Below are 18,003 nucleotides of genomic sequence, written 5' to 3'. Positions count from 1 at the left end.
AAGATAACGCTATTCGCCGATCAAAATACCGATACCAGTACAATTTTTAAAAATCAAGTAGATATGTAATGATATCAACGTAACCAAAAAAAGTCTCTTATTGTCAACGGGTTTGCAGAAAATATTTTTCTGAATGAAATTAACCATTATAGAAGTGAAATCGAATGAATCTACTATACCTGCAACCACTTTGAAGCAATTTGAAGTAAAGCATCTATATCTAACAATAAATTCTTGTTGAAGATTTTAGTCTTTTTTTTCTCAGAAATATGCTCACAAATACAGGAAGAATGATTCTCTGATATTTACTGGAAATTTTGCAATGAATGCACAATTCTATTTTCGGAACCGTTTCAACAAGAGAAAATTTTTCCCTGTCACACATCCGCAGGATACATTTCATAGCCATCCCTGTTTTACGATTACATCGAAATCCGGTTAAGAATAATACCAACGACGATCCCACCAATAAACGTAACACCGTTGAGGTTTAAACCCTTAGAAGGTGTGACCCGTACAGTTTTTTATTTCCCTTAGACAACGGGGTGAACTACAAGGGCCAGACTTAAGCGAGGAATCAACTCACCGAGTAGAAGTACGGGTAAAAGTTGGCGCAGGATTTGAACCACCGCCTGCACCATTCTGGATGCCACTCAAACATTTAATAAGCCTCTTGCAGGGTGATGGGTCGACGACTCACTTTCACGCTCACTATCGCATTCCACTTTTACACCCCCCCAACAGTACAATCTCACCACTGGCTATTTTTACGCTGTGCAGAAAAACGTCGGCTTCACGCCGACTGGCTGACCGGAAATTCCTCGGTTATCCTCCTGCGATGATGACCACCGATCGGTCTCTCTCTCTCTCTCTCTCTCTCTCTGTTTCCTCGGTGTCGGATGCGATTCCTCCTCTTATATAAGCTTCGTAGTCCCGAAGCTTCTGGTTCCGCGGCCGTTTTACATCTCGCAAAATCGTCGTCCCTCACGGCCGTTTTTCAACAGCCCGCTTATCTACCTCTCGAACTTTTATCTCCCCCCTCTTGGCGCCCCGATGCCATAACCGGCCGGTTATCGCAGGCTCGGCGCTTCCACTCTCACTCTCTCTCTTTTTCTCTCTTTCTCTCGCTAAAAATTTTCCCGCCGAAAATTTACCCGCCACGAAGTAACGCCTAGGTGGTAATTGCTGTTGTTAAAACAGCTGCCTCTCCGGAGGCGTCTCTGGAATGCAATTTTCCACCCTGTAGAAAGTTTGGCATGAGTCGGCCTCCGCCTTTCCAAGCATGCAGATAAGACCCCGTATAACCTCCGGCCGGATGGAAATCCTTCCTCCGAGCTTCAATCCAGTTTACAAGAAACGGAAGCTACAGTCTTACAGACGGTGAAAAAGTACCCCGATTCGCGAGGAACCGAGCTGGGAAAAATCCGCAGTTCAAAAAATGATCGTTCCAATTTATCCCCACATATACTGTATACTGTATTCGAAAATAGATGTAAAAAGGTTATTATTTCCACAGCGAATATATCGAGAAGCGAAGAAACGAGCACGGAGCTACTTTAATTATCCATTTTTCAGACGGCCATATATTTTTGTGCTATACTCGAGGTCACTTGGCTGGGTGCCTAAATTTTTCAGATTGTTTTTTTTTCGCCCCTCTCTCTTCCTCTGCTCTCGGTTTAATATGTACGTGTTCAATAGATATAAATGTGTATATATACACGTATATTCATATATCATAATATCTTCTCCTCCTCGATTCTTCGTCGAGTTAATCAGCACCTCCAGGAAATCTCGAATCTGATTTAAATGCCCCACGCTGTAATTCACACCCTCGAACGTCGCCCGTTCCCCCTTGCAACGACACGTGCTCACTCCTCGACTATTCCCGAACCGACACCCACGGCTTCGAAGAAGATGCGAGACGCGCGATGTCTGGCCGACTACTAACTGACGCGCGCACCGAGCAGTAGCTCAACCCTGTTCGTTGCCAGACAGCCCGATTCACTCCGAGGTCCGCCGCCCTCTTCTGCTCGGCTTCGCGAGCTTTGCGAGCTTCGCGCCCAGATCATCCAGAATTTACGTATTTCAAGCGTCGGATGACTTCGGAATTTATGGGATTAGGGATGCTGGAACATGTACGACCCGGTCTAAAGAGTTTTGAAACGAAAACGTGACGAAGCGGGAGCTTGAAGAATGTCACCGAATCAGCTATGCTGATATTAATAGCGTTACGTCCGACTGAAAAAGTACCCGTGGTTAAAAGGACAAAGTTCTGAAGCACTCAATTTCAACTCCGAATACCTCTTTGTTCTAGCAGTATCATACAATATTCTCCCATTCTCTCTCGCCGAAAGTCCCCATATTGCTTTTCCATTCTGATAAACGACAACTCGCTTTATTCGTACACGTATTAACGAATTGCTCACCAGTCGTATGATCAAAATTATGATTGATAATAATGTGTTCCTTGTGAAGAAGCACAAGTTTATGGTATGCTATGAATTATTACGCATCGAATTTTTTATCTATCAACTTACGAGCTGGAGGAAAAAAAAAAACTTGTTATTATACGCTTTCGTTCTATTGAAAATAACATGACAAGCTCCGAACTTTTGCGGATGAATCAGCTGAGCAATTGTACAATATTACATCGATCTTTCAGTAACCCGGTGGATATCATAGGGTTTGTAATATGATTTCCAGCATGCATTCTAGCGATAAATAATCTGTGTAATCCAATCTCTCGTCCCTCTTCCCTTGTCCAATCGCTGTCCAAATCAACGTCAGCAATTCAGTGGAATCGAATTTTCATACGATATAATTTCGGTAGATCGAAAATGATCGAGTACATGTATATATTCGAAGAAGCATCGAGAATAATTTGACAGAAAATTGTGATGTCAGGCAGTGGCTGACGGATCCCACAAATGCAGCGGCATAGAGCTATAATAAGATGGTGCTGTATACAGACTTCACATGTATGTATAAATATATATGTATAGGTACAAGAGACACGAGTCGGGTGGATAAATACATTATAGAGAAAGGGGTGGCGTGAGTAGGGTGAAAGGATGCGAGGTGGCAAAGCGCGGGGAAAAGAAACCAAAGTTTCCCACCCCTCGTTTTCTTATCTCGGTCCGTCTCTGTCTCTCCGGCGCCTGACAACCCCCGCGAGCCTTGGCTAAAGCTGACTTGACTCAACCAATGTAACCGCCGTCGTCGGCACCATTTTTATGTTTTTTCTTTCGGCATGTCACGCCGTAGCGAGTGCTTGCTTTTCCTTTTCGAGAATCCATGAGGGGTTGCCTTCCTTATACGTATTATACCGAGGTAAAGCCCGCACTCTCGCTTTCGAAAAAAAATCTCTACGTGTATAACATTTTCCACGAACTCGCGCGATCCAACTATTCCTATAATATTGTATATTCGGGGCAGAAATTAGAACGCGGCGGTGAATCAATTACGTCACTTTCCACAAGGTTAAACTAACTTTTGCTATGAGATTAGAAAAGTTCGGAATCACAGCTGTCGACTCAAGTTTTTATTATGTTATCGCGCCTGTGATTTGACCATAATTTCGTTTAAATATTTTGAGTTGATTATTGTACGACTGTCGAGGCACAGTAAGCCTTTTACTTTATTTAAAAATATGATAACTTTTACCACTTTTCTAGCGATCTACAACCCCCTCGAAGTAATTTGTTAGAATATATTTTCCGATGTGCGGACGTATGTTACTTATGTTATGCTGAAAGAATTAGAATATTTCCAACAAAAAAGGCCCAGGAATCTTTAAAACTTGTTTATCGCTTCGAGCACGCGACTTGATTTTGGAATTTGAATCCCAAATTTTTTGAACAAATTGATGAACAATTTTTTTTTCATAATCGTATACATTTGAAATTTTTTTCCTTAACATTTGGGCTCCGAGCTCGAACCCAAAATGGTATTTGTGAGTCTAAAAGTTTTTTCTATCTGTTACAAGTTGGACAGTGATGTCAGGAGATGCGCCACCGCAAAAGCCCTCGATTTCGGAGTCGTTCGTTACTTATATGCGCCATGCCGCAATTTTATTATTAATTTCAATGAAATAATTCAAAAATGTTCTTAAACATCTAAATGATAAAGCCCTCAAACTCAAATTGCTCCAAGTGTTTTCATTTTCTTTGAAAAAAAATACTGAAAATAGGTATTATTTTAGCCCGTCCAAGCTGAATCCCCCCCATTAACGTCACAATGATGCCCACTAATCTATTATAGGCACCAATTGAATAAACAAGTGGTATCTCGGCCAAAATACGGGATAAAAACCTAGCAAAGTCACGATACGAGTATAACTGCTACAACCTATAAGTACCTACATCCAGAAACCCCCTGTTCCTTGCTCCGTGTTGCCTTTAATATACTCCCTTGTATAATTCACGGATATAGAGGTTTCTCTCTGGCTATAGCTACCGATGCATCTGTAACGTATATGCATACATATAGCCCGATGGGTAGATCTTGTGTCACAAAGATTAATTGCCTGTAAGTACACCCTCGTGAATTTATGCCTAGGTAAATAATTGCAGGTTTCGTTCTACAGCCGATACACTGCATTATTATACAAAGCACCCTATATTACACTTGATCCCCTCATAGTTTTCCACCTGCGCCCCAACCTATATCCGATACCTTCTTCGTCCGTGGCTGGAATCCAAGAACCGCAAGTTGTATTATTCTTGGTATTCTGCAGTATCCAGTGCTGATAACGAGCCAATTTCCGGTCGGTGGGAAGAAAGCCGGTGCATTTATCGACGGTCTCTGCCTCCGATTGTTTCAGTCGAAAGTACCGGAATCGTAGAAATAATTGGTGAAAGTTATAGTAAGCAGATTTCTGAATAACTGCGATTTGTCAAGAGTTGACTGAACACGCTTGCGGCGGTAATCGAAGATGCTCGTATTATCTATCTATGGCAAAAATCTAACATATTTTGGCTATTTTTTATCGCGTGATTATCCGTGTGCTTAACATAATATTCGTTTCCTCGCGTAACTTATAGCCATTGGCGAAATTCTCAGCTCTGTAGAATAATTGTTCCGTTGCACTATATTATTTTTAACTCGACTTCAAGTTATTAGTTAAGTATAGTGCCATCTTCGATCCAGCCGAGGAAACCTGATAACGGAGCGAAGCGGAGATGTGGTATCACAGAATCCAAGTGGCAGTAAACGCAAACGAATAATACGACTGTACAATTTTTCAAGATTAACCTTTCCTAGAGAGCAGATGAAACTACGTAAAAAAGAACGCATAAATTCTGTACCAAGACGAAATCTTTGAAAATCCATTTTCAGTGCAAAATCTTTAAGTTTATCCGTGCAAAAACAACCTTTCTTATTTTTAGTACGTTTTAATGGTCTATTATGAATTGCAATTATCGTTTTGAGATTTTTACTTATAATTGAAAAAAGTTTTCTTATTGTACGTGCAAATAAACGCTGATTCAGTCATCATTTCAGGCGACGACTCTTAAAAATCCCGCTAGTTTATGAAGTGAATGCTAGCGCTCAAGCGGAGATACGAAGAACCTGAATCCGGACACGGCAAATTAGTAAATATCTTAATTTATTCCAGCTAAACACTCTCTAGATATAGCTAACTGTTTCGAGACTTTGGCACTTGGCAGAAGGCTGCTAGTGGAAAGCGGAGTGTTTAAAGTGTGCTTGGTTTATTTATATTGTTGATAGTAATATTAAAAACATGGCAACGTATCTAGCGAGAAATCTAATACGCCTAAATCACGGTATCGGCTCACAAACCGCAGGTAAAATCGATAAACACACCGATTTATAACGATTTTTTTCTCGGCTAGATTGATAGACTTTAAGAAATCGTTCAGTGTGTAATTGGATGAGCCATCGCCCCGCACATACCGTGCCATTCAATTGTGCCCCTTGCCCTGCTTGGCTCAACGCGGTGCAAAGTACACTCGGTCACGTTCCGCATGCTTTTGCAATTGAAGCTAATTAGCCAATCGGTAATATGCAAAACACGATTGAGGAAACCGTAATTTGCCACAGGAATACCTCATGCCCATTGTTTTCTAATTTTGCCATCAAGCTGAAGTCAGCCGACAGATTCAGCAATCAAGCGCAATATACAGTTTTTCACTAATAATACTGTGATAAAAGTACTACATTTTTATGAAATTTGGCAAGATTTAATTCTACCAGGCTTCACTGTCTTATATTCATTACTGTTAGCATATTCGGCTGATAGAGTAAGCCTTCTTTTATTTTTAAAAGTCTATTACCCTACCCATTCACAATTTTTTTCATATTTGTTCCAAATAACTTTTCAACTCTTCGCTCGCATCTGAAGGAGCAAAGTGCGATGCTAATCTGTTTAATTTGTGCATGTAGCTCTTCCTCTGGCTTTGAAAAACCTCAACGGAACCAGAAATGGGGACAGAGGTTATGCGACAAAGGGGGGAAGTCCGGCTGGAAAGAATATCGTCTACATCGATGGAGTTCGAACTCCGTTTCTTTTGTCAGGCACACAATACAGCAAGCTCATGCCTCATGATCTTGCCAGGCATGCCCTGCTGTGAGTTTTATGTACTTATTTATTTATTTTTTTGGTTGAAAGATTTAAAACCAAAATTTATTACACCTGAAAATGAAGAGGTTTAACGTAATACCCAATCTGTTGTAACATTAATTTCAGGAGCCTTGTAAACAAGACTGGAATTGACAAAGACTTGGTAGAATATATAACGTACGGCACAGTTATCCAGGAAGTCAAGACCTCCAATGTTGGTCGAGAAGCAGCACTGGCTGCAGGCTTCAGCCAGAAGACACCCGCACATACTATAACCATGGCGTGTATCAGCAGTAATCAGGCTATAACTACTGGCGTTGGTCTGATTGCCTGTGGCGTGTACGACGTTATCGTTGCCGGTGGTGTAGAGTTCATGTCCGATGTACCAATCAGGCACAACCGCAACATGCGATCCCTAATGCTGCGTGCCAATAAAGCAAAGACTTTACCTCAGAAGTTAGGTCTTCTGGCTAGCATCAGGCCTGGCCACTTTGTTCCAGAGGTAAGCGGAAAGTTATAAATTGTTGTAAAGAATAGTTGTGTCAAATGTCAATATTTAACCATGTACTTCGATTCTGTTAGTTGCCAGCGGTAGCGGAATTCTCTAGCGGAGAAACCATGGGTCACAGCGGCGACAGGTTAGCTTCGGCATTTGGAGTAACTCGGGCAGAACAGGACCAGTATGCCTTGCGCTCGCATACTCTCGCTTCCCAAGCCCAACAACAAGGATTTTTATCTGATATTGCGCCATTCAAAGGTAATTCCCTCAACGTTACTGGATAATTTCATAGCACATGTATATTTGTTGATTAACACAGTTTCACATCTTTTCAGTGCCTGGTGTGAATGAGGTCATTGACAAGGACAATGGAATTCGAGTTTCTACACCAGAACAGCTAGCTAAGCTTAAGCCAGCGTTTGTTAAACCATACGGGACTGTTACAGCAGCTAACGCATCTTTCCTGACTGACGGAGCATCCGCTGCTCTCATCATGACTGAAGAAAGAGCTAAGCAGCTTGGACTGAAACCAAAAGCATATCTGAGGAACTTTACTTATGTATCGCAGGATCCGGTCGACCAATTGCTCCTGGGACCTGCCTATGCTATCCCAAAGGTAAAATTATCTTCCCTAGCTTTTATTTTGACCCTGTCATACGAATACAGATTTCGAAATTTGGCTGGTTTAAGTACTGGAACTGTAAAATTCGAACATATGGAACAAATTTTTTGATCCCCCAATTAATGGAAATATCTAGTTACATTAAATACAGGTTGCACGAAATACAAGAATGTATATAAATTAAACGCCTTACAGGTGTTGGAAAAAGCCGGCCTGGGCTTGAATGACATAGGAGTCTGGGAAGTGCATGAGGCGTTTGCTGCACAAATTCTAGCAAACTTGAAAGCCATGGATTCTGATTGGTTTGCACAGAAATATATGGGTAGATCAGGTAAAATTGGTGTGCCAGATATCAACAAGTGGAACGCTTGGGGTGGTTCTCTGTCTATCGGACATCCCTTCGCCGCTACTGGAGTTAGATTAGCAACTCACACAGCAAACCGCATGATCAGAGAGGATCAACAATTCGGGCTAATTGCTGCCTGCGCTGCTGGTGGTCAGGTCAGCAATGATTTCTTATTTTATTATACACAAATTTTAATTCTTGGATCTTCAAGCCTGGCATACGCTACAGTAATCAATGACGAATGAACCATTTATCTTTATTTACAGGGAGTTGGAATGATACTGGAGAGACACCCAGATGCCAAACTTTAACGGAACTGCAGAATAACAAACTATTCTAATCTTCTATTCGTAAATACGATACACTGCATTAAACGATTTATAAATGCAAAAGAGTACGAACCCTTTCAAAACTACGCTGAAAGAACGAATTTATATTTTTACAGTCGGAGATATCTGTTATGTAAATGTGTACATGTATATATTTTTTAAGATTTATTACACCTTGAAAAAAGGAAAAAAAAAAAGCGTAATGAAATAGTACAATAAATCATGATCCATTTCAAATTTTCCTTAGTTCATTTCATATGCATAGCTGACGATACATACACACATATATAAGTAAAACAAATATGGGGATGAATTAAACATAGTACTAAATAAAATGAGGATCATGTGTCGTTAAATGGAATCTAACTGCTTGATCAAGAATCACCCTTGTATCCCGACAGCCCTGCAATGCCCGTTGCCTGAGCCCTTCGAGCCTGGAGAGATGGAGTCGTGCACCAGTTCCTTGCGCCACGACTACTAAACCGGAATTGTCGGTATCTGACTCATAATTACAGCCAGGGGCTCCTGGTAAAGCAACGACAGTTAATGTCGTCGCTCCTGTACATTCCTCCATATGATTTGCATCGACTATTCCTGTTCCAGATCCTGTCTCATCCTTACTGTCAACTTCTTCCGAAGCTCCCATGCTGGCTATCGTTGCTGTGCATCCTACAGAGTAATCCTGTAAGTAAAGCATATCAAATTTCATTGTTTTTATAGTAGAAATCAGTAAAAGCACAGTGCGTAAGAAGTTATTATTAGAAGTACCTTAATGGGAATACCAGCGTCGATTAGAGCGAGAGTCGCTGCGTTTACTGCTGCGCAATAATCACTGCCGTCGGACTGAAGGACTTCGACAAACACGTCGATTTGAGAGCGAGGGTACAGTTCTACTTGTACAATAGCTTCGATAGCCCTGCGTAGCTGCAGGGACGTTTCTTGGGTCTTGCGATCACCGCGTGGTCGTTTCTTGCGCTCACCGGCACTAAAACTGAACACAGCCATACTGTACTGGCAATTTATAATTCCCGTGCCACTTCTGTTCCCACCACGACCCCCTCCTCTTGGCTGTAGCAAACAATTGTTATTGTCAATGAGCAAGTTAAGAGAATTATGGATGTGAACAACTGAAATACGTCATAGGAAATAACCTGATGGGGCCCGTACACTGCAGCCAAAACTTTTGTGTTGCCCTGTTCTAGGTAAGCACTCCCATCCGACTGCCCGAAGACACCCATTCGAACTCGAATCTGTCTCAACTCATTTGCTCGTCGTCCATCGACTCTCAGTCCTTGGTCCGACACTAAGTCTTGGCCAGACATTGCGAAATTTACTTTGTATACTTTCGGTATCACTTTCCTTTTACAATTAGTCGATTGTAGAATCGCGTGGTGTACCCGTTTGTTGTCGAGCTTGACCCAACCTAATTTGTCTCGGCCTTTCAACCACGCTTTCGTGAGGCTTTGACGGCTTTGACCATAATCTTTCCTGCTATACCGTGGCTATACTAATAACTAAAGTGAGCTAGGTGTTCGACGGTAAGTAAAGATATGTTTTGTTGGTAACATGAATCATCGGAATAAACGAAGATGGAAAGCCCAACGACACCCACGAAACACTTACCAAACGCGTTCGTGTACCGGCAGCACTGTCAAATTACTAAGATATAAGATTATCGACTAGCGTTCGCCCACTTCGCCCTCCGAACGCGCACGGAAAGTTAATCAGGTTAATGTAAATAATATTATTCAGTGTTCAAATTAAGCGCACAAATTTGTGCTTAGGCATGATCAGCATGTTTAAATTCGCTAGTAACTAGTTTGTAGCGCTAGAAATCCCTTGAACAGACGCAGATTTACCCACGAACTCGGCAGCGCAAAAGAGATAAGAGATGATTGACAGCACTGGGAGCTAACTTCGAAACACACCCTTTAGAGCCAAAGTGGATTTGAGGTGTTATGCCCTTTATAAGTCTATGGTTGTGCCTTGAAAAATATACGCAATCCACTGACAGTACGGTAGTCGCTTTCCAATGCGGCCTCGAAGGTTTTCTGCGATTCTAGGGCATTTTCTTCTCGGCCAAGTGGTATGCTTGGTGGCAAGAGGCGTGAAGTGTGCTTGACGAGGCTTTGACAGTCCCACGACAGTCGGTAGTTTATAGATTTACCCACACCTTTTCTGTAAAAACAAAGATTTAATTCTTTGGTGTTACGCTTACCGAATCAAACTTGTTCCCGATATAATTTAGTTCTAATCTGAGAACTTATTGACAGCTGAATTACGTGTAGAAATCATGGTTTCCGAGCCGCTGTTGTTCGCGTTTGCTCTATTCGACACCGGCGCTGTGCTTTTTCTGCTTGTGTATTTTGTATCCTTTTTTAATTGTAATGCTTTTTGATTAGCGTTATATTACGCTGTACGTTATCGATGAATTTACGTTGCATAAACATCTCGGTGTATGTTGTTTGATGTTTACTCGGTTGCTTTGACGTAGTCCAAGATTTCTAGGGAATTTCACGTTGTCATGTTTCGCCCATGGTGCCTTAGAATACCCTAAATAAACGTCAGAGAGTAGTAGGGTGCAACAACCGCCAATTCAAAGTCTGCAACGAAACCCACGGCGATGACCGAAGACTGTCAAAGACGGTTGCCCTAACTGGGTTTTGTGTATCTAACGAGATTGAGTGTTAAACAGCTCCCGCAGGTAAAAAAGGATCGCTAACACGGATTCTTATGGCTCTAGGCCCACTTACCCGCTGAGTAATGGTCTGGAAATGTTTTTTTTTTCAGCGGTAACCGTCTGCATACTTCCGTCAACGCTCGCGTCAAATATGTCGTTGAAATAGTTCCATTGTTCTGTGTTGGGCAGCAAAAATGTTAATAGGCTTATAGAAGACACCAATATCGTGGTTTCGTTTTGGTTAACAATCAGTCCTGCAATATGCGTGTACAATGTATATGACGTACAAGTATATCTTGTCTATGATTTATAATAGAAACCTACAGATAAAAGAAGATGAAAACTCGAAATATATTTATAGATGTGAAAACGTCTTGAATAAATAGTCTTACAAAACGCACCTGTTTAATTGACATTGACGACTTTCCGTTTATATCTCTGTTTAAATAGATTCTGCATAGTTTCAGGGGAGTTTATATCGTTTATTTGTCTTTCACGACCCGCACGGTTTTTGAGAATTGGTAGCAGCCACGAGTTTGTCGCAGTACATAAATTAAAAATAGCCCTATATTAAATAATCGCTCAATTCAACGTCTATCTCACCGTCGTTTGCAGTTTTTAATGCAAGCAGATATTACGCAAGCTCTAAAGCGGCGCCTCTCGTGTCGAGATTGCTCTGCGAAAACTATACGTTGCATCTTTCAAAGTTTAAATTACCTAGTTAACCTGACCCCGGTGTCGAACTTTTTCTTCTTTGGCAATCAGAGTATCACGTGTCCATATAGATATACGCATAAAATTTGCAATTTCGTGCACAGGTAGTTTAGAAAACTTATTCGTTTGCTTGTTTTCTCGCGGGTAACGATGATATGATGTCGGTATGAATTTCCTCCCAGGATTAACATATCATACATCATTATTCGTGCCTCGAACCTACGCTCGATGCCGTGACGAAATGTTTCCAAATGTCCGATTTACACGAGTCCCAGACGCCTTAACAACGTATCATCTAGTTTACAACAAAGCTCTCGGTGCTCGTCAGAGAATGGATTATACATTATACCTATGTAGGTGCTCGCAGTGGCTATTTTCTCTCACATGCTTTGTTCAAACCGTTCGTAGGCGCTTCTCTGATTTCCACTATACGTACAGGACACGACAAAAGAAATATCGATTAATCCAAAATAACACGCCACATCTGGCTGTGTGTCCAGCGGAACTGTTTTTATCTGAACCATTACTGAAACTAATTACGGACATGTGTAGATACAATATGAGTGTATATATTTTGTACAAGTACAATGACCCAAACCGTTGCTGTATGCAACGTAAATCAAACATAGCTTATCTTCAGCGATCGTTCATCGTGATGATGCCAGTTAACGCTTGAAGTCATCTGACGCGAAATTACACGTTGACATAATGATAGCAAAAAACTATAATCGTTGTATATTAACGTGATGTCGATAAGTTTGCAAACATCTATATATATTCAATTTTAAACTGTGAAAGGCCGAAAAATGATTGCATCGACGACGACGACGATTATGTTTTCGTTTTACGTATGGGGCATTCCTTGTCAAATCGTCCATGAATAATAATTTGAGTTTTTGATTCCATCGAAATTTTTATGAGTGATCACACCTAATGTGATAAGCTTTAGGGATTTTTTTTCGATTTTCGGTCTTTCGCAGTTTAAAATTAAATATGGGATGGCCAGCCTGCGAAAAACAGACGAATAATGTGAGTGGTGCCGAGTCGGCGGTGACCGAGTGTTAACTTTCAAGATATTCTCTCAGTATGTATGTATACACTTTATAGGCTGTCCTACAGAAATTGATGTAATAACCGAATCAACATTACTGTCATGTTATTTCAAATTGCCTGCAACAACGTCTGTGCGTGATCTTTATAATTTCGAGCGTATCAATGGCGGCCATTTTGATTTCTATTCAGTGTTTAAATTCATTGTTGTCGATCAATAATCATTCCACAATCATTTTGTTATGTTGAGAAACTTGACGTGCTCTATTAAAAAACTTAATATCATCAAACCGAACCGAATCAAACTGGAATAGATGTGCGCAAGTTACGATCGATCAGATGCCGTATCGATCCGTCACGGAACGTGATTCGCGCGAGTTGAAGATGATACCTTCAAAACTATTGAAGATTAATACGAATATTCCTGGTATGAAAGGATTGATGAAATTCGACAGCATAATTTTTAGAACCATTTCGCTTGAATTATGAATTGAAATAATTAATTGTTCAAACACGAAAATGACGTTAAATTTGACGCAAAAAATATCGTCGAGAGTTGTACATAATGCATCAACGGAGAGTTGTAAACCCTATAAACTTTAGACGTTATTCTACATCCTACCAGTTTATTGCGTATCCTTATATCTGAAGAGTCCAAGAGCTACGCATACCTATAACATTTTCATTTGACATTTAGCGCTTATTATAATACCCTATATCCAAAGCTTACGTTATACGATATAGCAGAATAATTGGGTGTAGTCTTATAGTCGTTTGAAAATTGGGTGTGTGTGAAAAAACAGAGATGAACAAAGAAAGGGTATAATATAGACAAGAAAATGAATAAAAAGGAAAAACCAGAGTGAAAATGTAAAAGCTAATGATGTGTAAAGGAGTAATGAAATGTACGATATACGGAGGGTAAAGTTTCAAATTAAGATATTGCTGTTATTATCCATCGTTGACCCAGTTTTATTGGCATTATCTCGCGGCGATCGTATAATACCTGACTCTCGGTATAACAGATGTATATACCTATAGCTCTATCATGTATACCTATAGCAATATCGATCTCCACCGGCATAATAGGACTCGGAGGGTTAATCCTGGAGGAAAGGATGAAACAGAGCGGAGGTATGCACGCGGCTCACATAGTAGGAGTGCGGGGGTGGGGGGCGTAATTTCTGAGCTCTGTGATTGTTCTTGGATTAGATTTTCCTTAACAAGAACGGCAGGTGATTACGCTTTCGGACCTTGAATGCGATTACCTGAACGCCCAGCAGTGCTGCTCGAAATTGAACACGGTAATTCCGGTTTTGCCTAATTGTCACCGTGCACAGTGTTTACAACAACCGCACATCAATTTGCTCGATGTCAATTATCGAGGAATTCCCGTCTTGCTCAACCTCGACGCCAAAACGATCGCCTAAATAATTGTTATTCAAAGATATTCGGTGCTAAAAATATTCCGATTTTCTACCTCGTTATTTCTTCGTCGTCGACGTCGACTTTCCCACGCCTTTTAATATTATGATATCGTTACGCCGTATTGAGAGGCCCGAATGATTCTTGACCCAATTATACGTTACAACTACTTTTCATCTCGAGTATCACACGTGTGTACACTTTTCTCTTATCAACCGCAACGATGCACAGACACACGTGTCAACGTATATACATTTACTGCAAAAGCGGAACCTGCGCGAACACTTCAATCGCGAAATCATTTTACAGAGGACGGAAACTCGACGGATATGCATCGTTTGATAAAAAAAATATGTATATATATATACGAGGCGATGGTTTCAAGGAGGCATATATATGTTTCATTCAAAATGCCGAATCAATTCGACGTTTGTGCAAATGAGAGAATCTTTCAGTCCTTGTACAAAAGAATTCATTTAGCTAATTGTAGGTTTTTGATTGTTCAATTGTTTCTTTCATTATTCCCCACGATGCTTTCCTTTTTGCACATTTCTATATTGTTCCTTTCGCGCAGTGGGTTCTACCGAAAATCGTCGGGCACGTCTTCCTCGTCGTCCTGCTACTCTTCCACGGTCAATGGATCCTCATGGTCGTCAATTTACCGATGGCTCTTTGGCTCGTGTACGAATTTCTGACAGTACCCACAGGCAACATGGGGATCTACGACCCAACCGAGATCCACAACCATGGCCAGCTGAAGAAACACCTCAGGGACTGCATGGTCTATCTCGGATATTATCTCGTCTTCTTCTTCATATATCTGTACTGGTGAGTCCGCAAGTTCACAGCGCTTATTAGATATGTGTCCTCTCTTCACAGCTTACGCAATCTTTTTGAACAAGAAAATCTTTCCCATGTTATTGAAACTAATATAACCACTAATAACGTTTCCTCGTAACGATTCATACTGAGGAAAAACCGTTATTTCGCGATATTTCGAATTGTCTGAAATTCAGAAAACCGCAATCAATAAGACAAAACACACTCGCATATTTCGAAATCTTAGTTCCTTAAAAATCACTGTAGAATTAAAAAAATTATTTTCCTTCAACATCTCGTTACGGTAACGTTACTATACCTTCAACCTTGTTTTTCCCCCAGTTTTCAATTTCGAAATTGCTATTTGCGCCCTGCTTTATACCGGTCGATGACATTCGAGCCGCAGTGAATCGTGAATGGCATATTTCAAAATTTCTCCAACTGTACAACATGTGTACATAGATTGTTTGAATATTTGGTATTCCCGTCCGTTAACTCGTACAAAATGTCGGATATACCGGTATAATTTATGACTGTATAAAAACGCTGCATGCATGGTTTCGCAATAGCGTTAAATACTAGGCATATTTTTCTCAAATATCATCATTTTTACAGCATGATTATTGCGCTACTGAAGGGGGATCCGATCAGAAGAGACGAAGACGACATGGTTGAGTTTTAGTCTAATCACATAACAGCTTCGATCCATTGTGATAATTTTTCTTTCCCATGCATGTATACATCAAAGGTTCGACCATGTATGTTCATATTTTTTTTTTTTTTTTTTTCTTAGACCATTAGTGTACAGTAATAACCACTCTAATTTATTTATAATTTATAAGGTATCATTTCAATCGCGGTTCTAATCAAGAGACTGAAAATTTCCACGATCATTATATAATATATGATCTTGTATAAGTACGTTACGGCAATGCCGTAGTAATCGAAAAAATAGCTAATTAAAAAAGTTACCTTCTCCTTAACTAATGAAAAAAAACAAAAATGGTAGTACTGAATTGAGTTATTTTTTTCCCCTGAAATGCGCGCAGTAAATATTTCTTACTTACCACTTACAATCAGTGTTAATTGCATATTTTCACTGTTTGTGAAGAATCGTTGCACAACTTTCGATTTCGAAACCGAAATATGTCGACACCATGTAATCTTCAAAGTTTATATTACGTAAACGTTTACAACGAAACGTTTATACACCTTTATTTTGATTACATTGTCCGCAATGTAACGAAGATCTAACATTGTGTATATATATTTTTTTTTACTTAATCGGATTTCTCGAATTTCGGTGATTAAAGCACTCCCCCAGACGAAATTTGAAACCTAAAATATAAACGAAGATCAAAATATTATACGATCAAACATTATAACAATGGAGAAAGTTTCGCCGTCGGCTAAAAAAAAATGAAAAAAACATCAACCGATCATTTCGTTTTTCGAACATACCCATGTCCAGTCATACGTATAATATATTATTATTATTATTATTTCTATTATTATTATCGGCCAGCCTTCAATCGTGTAATACAAATGTGGTATGCGCAATGAACCTCGTCCTGTATATTTTTTTCTACTATCGCGATATCGGTGTAGTACAATACACTTCATTGTTTTCATTCCCGCTTGCCTACAACAATCATCGTATACATACCTACGTACGTGGTAAATACGCGTAGAGCCCTTTGTTCAAACATGTTTTTCGCCCCTGTCGGCCTGTGAATTGCCCTCGGAATTGCCTGTGTTAGCCGCCGTGACCGGGTAACAGTTTTATCTCAAACATATATACGACGACCCTCCTCCTCCCCCCCCCCCCCCCCCCGCCCTCTCTCTGCAACACGAGGCAGACGGTGGATGATTTAAACTTCGCGTGTTGCTTTTTCTTTTTACGTTGTTTATTACTTTTTAAAAATTTTTTTTACCCCTTTTTATAATATGAACGAAAATTTCTCTCACTTCTTTTACCCAATTTTTTTTTTTTTTTACGTTGTCGGCGCAATATGTGTACATGTATACTGTAAATAGATTTAAATTGTCTTGCTACGGTGCGATACAACGCCGAAATTATATGTATAATAATAATAATAATAATAATAATAATAATAATAATAATAATAATAAACTTCAGTTACGCGGATACTTTAAATTATTATACGTACCGTAATGCATATGTAATTACGCCAAGTTTCAAGCCAGTGCGTGCAAGTATAATAAATTAACGGTATAAGCCTGTATTATAGTTATATACCTATGCATATAATGTAGAGCTAGTCATGTGGTCTGGATATATTGAATATACAGGTATATATATATATAACAGTTGTACCTAATATGTATTATAAAAGTCGATCCGAAGTTCAATTGAAACGGTTGCTATTATCGTATGTATGTATACTGAAATTATGTATATTTTAATATGTATAGAATTCATCACTGCGGAGCTCCAACTGTTCAATACATATAATTATACAAACACTATTGTACATACGTTATACATGGATTGCACATACTTGCATGAATACATGTTATTGCTCGATTCTTCGACCCCTGCAGCCACTCCCTGTCCGCTTTCGCCTCTGCTCGTACTTTGGTCGGGGTATGTATACATACACATATACATATAATAAAGTTGCTATATTCACGTATCAACGTCCCTCCTTAGTCATTGTTAAGGAGGAAGGTCACCCTGGAGGGTGTCCAATAATTCTCCGCTCTAGAATCCTTCTGGGGTTTTTTTTTTTCCCCCACCCCGTTCGCCTTGCCGGAGTTTTGGCGATTGCAGACGGTTGATCGCGATGAGGAACGAAAAAGGAAAAAAGCAAAGAAGATAAACCGGTGCGAAGAAGGGGGGTGGGATGAAATAGAAAAGAAAATAGGACTTTTTGTACATCTAGATGAAATATCTAAACACGCCGTGATTAATT

General features: G+C 40.0%; 4 protein-coding genes across 4 annotated transcripts in view; 2 read left to right on the top strand and 2 right to left on the bottom strand.

The window, feature by feature from the left end:
- The window catches only part of LOC124177856, a 36,657-nt gene extending 34,704 nt beyond the window's left edge, over nucleotides 1–1,953 (bottom strand). Inside the window, exon 1 of the mRNA XM_046560727.1 lies at nucleotides 587–1,953. Within this exon, the coding sequence (XP_046416683.1) occupies nucleotides 587–641 (55 nt within the window). The 5' untranslated portion in view covers nucleotides 642–1,953. The remainder of the gene's footprint in view (nucleotides 1–586) is intronic.
- A 3,692-nt stretch (nucleotides 1,954–5,645) lies between these two features.
- Nucleotides 5,646–8,620, top strand: LOC124177631 (trifunctional enzyme subunit beta, mitochondrial). The gene is made up of 7 exons (XM_046560200.1): nucleotides 5,646–5,807; nucleotides 6,406–6,589; nucleotides 6,710–7,085; nucleotides 7,166–7,340; nucleotides 7,418–7,698; nucleotides 7,900–8,205; nucleotides 8,317–8,620. The coding sequence occupies exons 1-7, from the start codon at nucleotides 5,744–5,746 to the stop codon at nucleotides 8,359–8,361; spliced, it is 1,431 nt and encodes a 476-aa protein (XP_046416156.1). The 5' UTR covers nucleotides 5,646–5,743; the 3' UTR covers nucleotides 8,362–8,620.
- Nucleotides 8,548–9,979, bottom strand: LOC124177632 (exosome complex component RRP41). The gene is made up of 3 exons (XM_046560201.1): nucleotides 9,531–9,979; nucleotides 9,148–9,447; nucleotides 8,548–9,061 (listed from the first exon to the last, which is right to left on the bottom strand). The coding sequence occupies exons 1-3, from the start codon at nucleotides 9,699–9,701 to the stop codon at nucleotides 8,705–8,707; spliced, it is 828 nt and encodes a 275-aa protein (XP_046416157.1). The 5' UTR covers nucleotides 9,702–9,979; the 3' UTR covers nucleotides 8,548–8,704.
- A 480-nt stretch (nucleotides 9,980–10,459) lies between these two features.
- LOC124177633 (protein cornichon homolog 4) lies at nucleotides 10,460–17,731 on the top strand. Its single transcript, XM_046560202.1, has 4 exons — nucleotides 10,460–10,747; nucleotides 14,059–14,127; nucleotides 14,823–15,076; nucleotides 15,683–17,731. The coding sequence occupies exons 1-4, from the start codon at nucleotides 10,673–10,675 to the stop codon at nucleotides 15,747–15,749; spliced, it is 465 nt and encodes a 154-aa protein (XP_046416158.1). The 5' UTR covers nucleotides 10,460–10,672; the 3' UTR covers nucleotides 15,750–17,731.
- Nucleotides 17,732–18,003: the final 272 nt, after the last annotated feature.

Source organism: Neodiprion fabricii, chromosome 3 (assembly GCF_021155785.1).
Source record: "Neodiprion fabricii isolate iyNeoFabr1 chromosome 3, iyNeoFabr1.1, whole genome shotgun sequence".
NCBI lineage: Eukaryota > Metazoa > Arthropoda > Insecta > Hymenoptera > Diprionidae > Neodiprion > Neodiprion fabricii.
Note: the sequence above shows the minus strand (reverse complement) of the source record. Positions and strands in the feature narration are given on the sequence as shown.

What these genes read in the sequence shown, in the direction of transcription:
- LOC124177632 (XM_046560201.1), bottom strand. Translation starts at nt 9,701, where the DNA reads ATGTCTGGCCAAGACTTAGTGTCGGACCAAGGACTGAGAGTCGATGGA. An exon ending in CAGTGTACGGGCCCCATCAG is followed by an intron (nt 9,448 to 9,530) that starts GTTATTTCCTAT and finishes TGTTTGCTACAG; the next exon opens with CCAAGAGGAGGGGGTCGTGG. An exon ending in ACGCTGGTATTCCCATTAAG is followed by an intron (nt 9,062 to 9,147) that starts GTACTTCTAATA and finishes CTTTACTTACAG; the next exon opens with GATTACTCTGTAGGATGCAC.
- LOC124177633 (XM_046560202.1), top strand. Translation starts at nt 10,673, where the DNA reads ATGGTTTCCGAGCCGCTGTTGTTCGCGTTTGCTCTATTCGACACCGGC. An exon ending in GCTGCTCGAAATTGAACACG is followed by an intron (nt 14,128 to 14,822) that starts GTAATTCCGGTT and finishes CCTTTCGCGCAG; the next exon opens with TGGGTTCTACCGAAAATCGT. An exon ending in TTCTTCATATATCTGTACTG is followed by an intron (nt 15,077 to 15,682) that starts GTGAGTCCGCAA and finishes TCATTTTTACAG; the next exon opens with CATGATTATTGCGCTACTGA.
- LOC124177631 (XM_046560200.1), top strand. Translation starts at nt 5,744, where the DNA reads ATGGCAACGTATCTAGCGAGAAATCTAATACGCCTAAATCACGGTATC. An exon ending in TGATATTGCGCCATTCAAAG is followed by an intron (nt 7,341 to 7,417) that starts GTAATTCCCTCA and finishes ACATCTTTTCAG; the next exon opens with TGCCTGGTGTGAATGAGGTC. An exon ending in CCTGCGCTGCTGGTGGTCAG is followed by an intron (nt 8,206 to 8,316) that starts GTCAGCAATGAT and finishes CTTTATTTACAG; the next exon opens with GGAGTTGGAATGATACTGGA.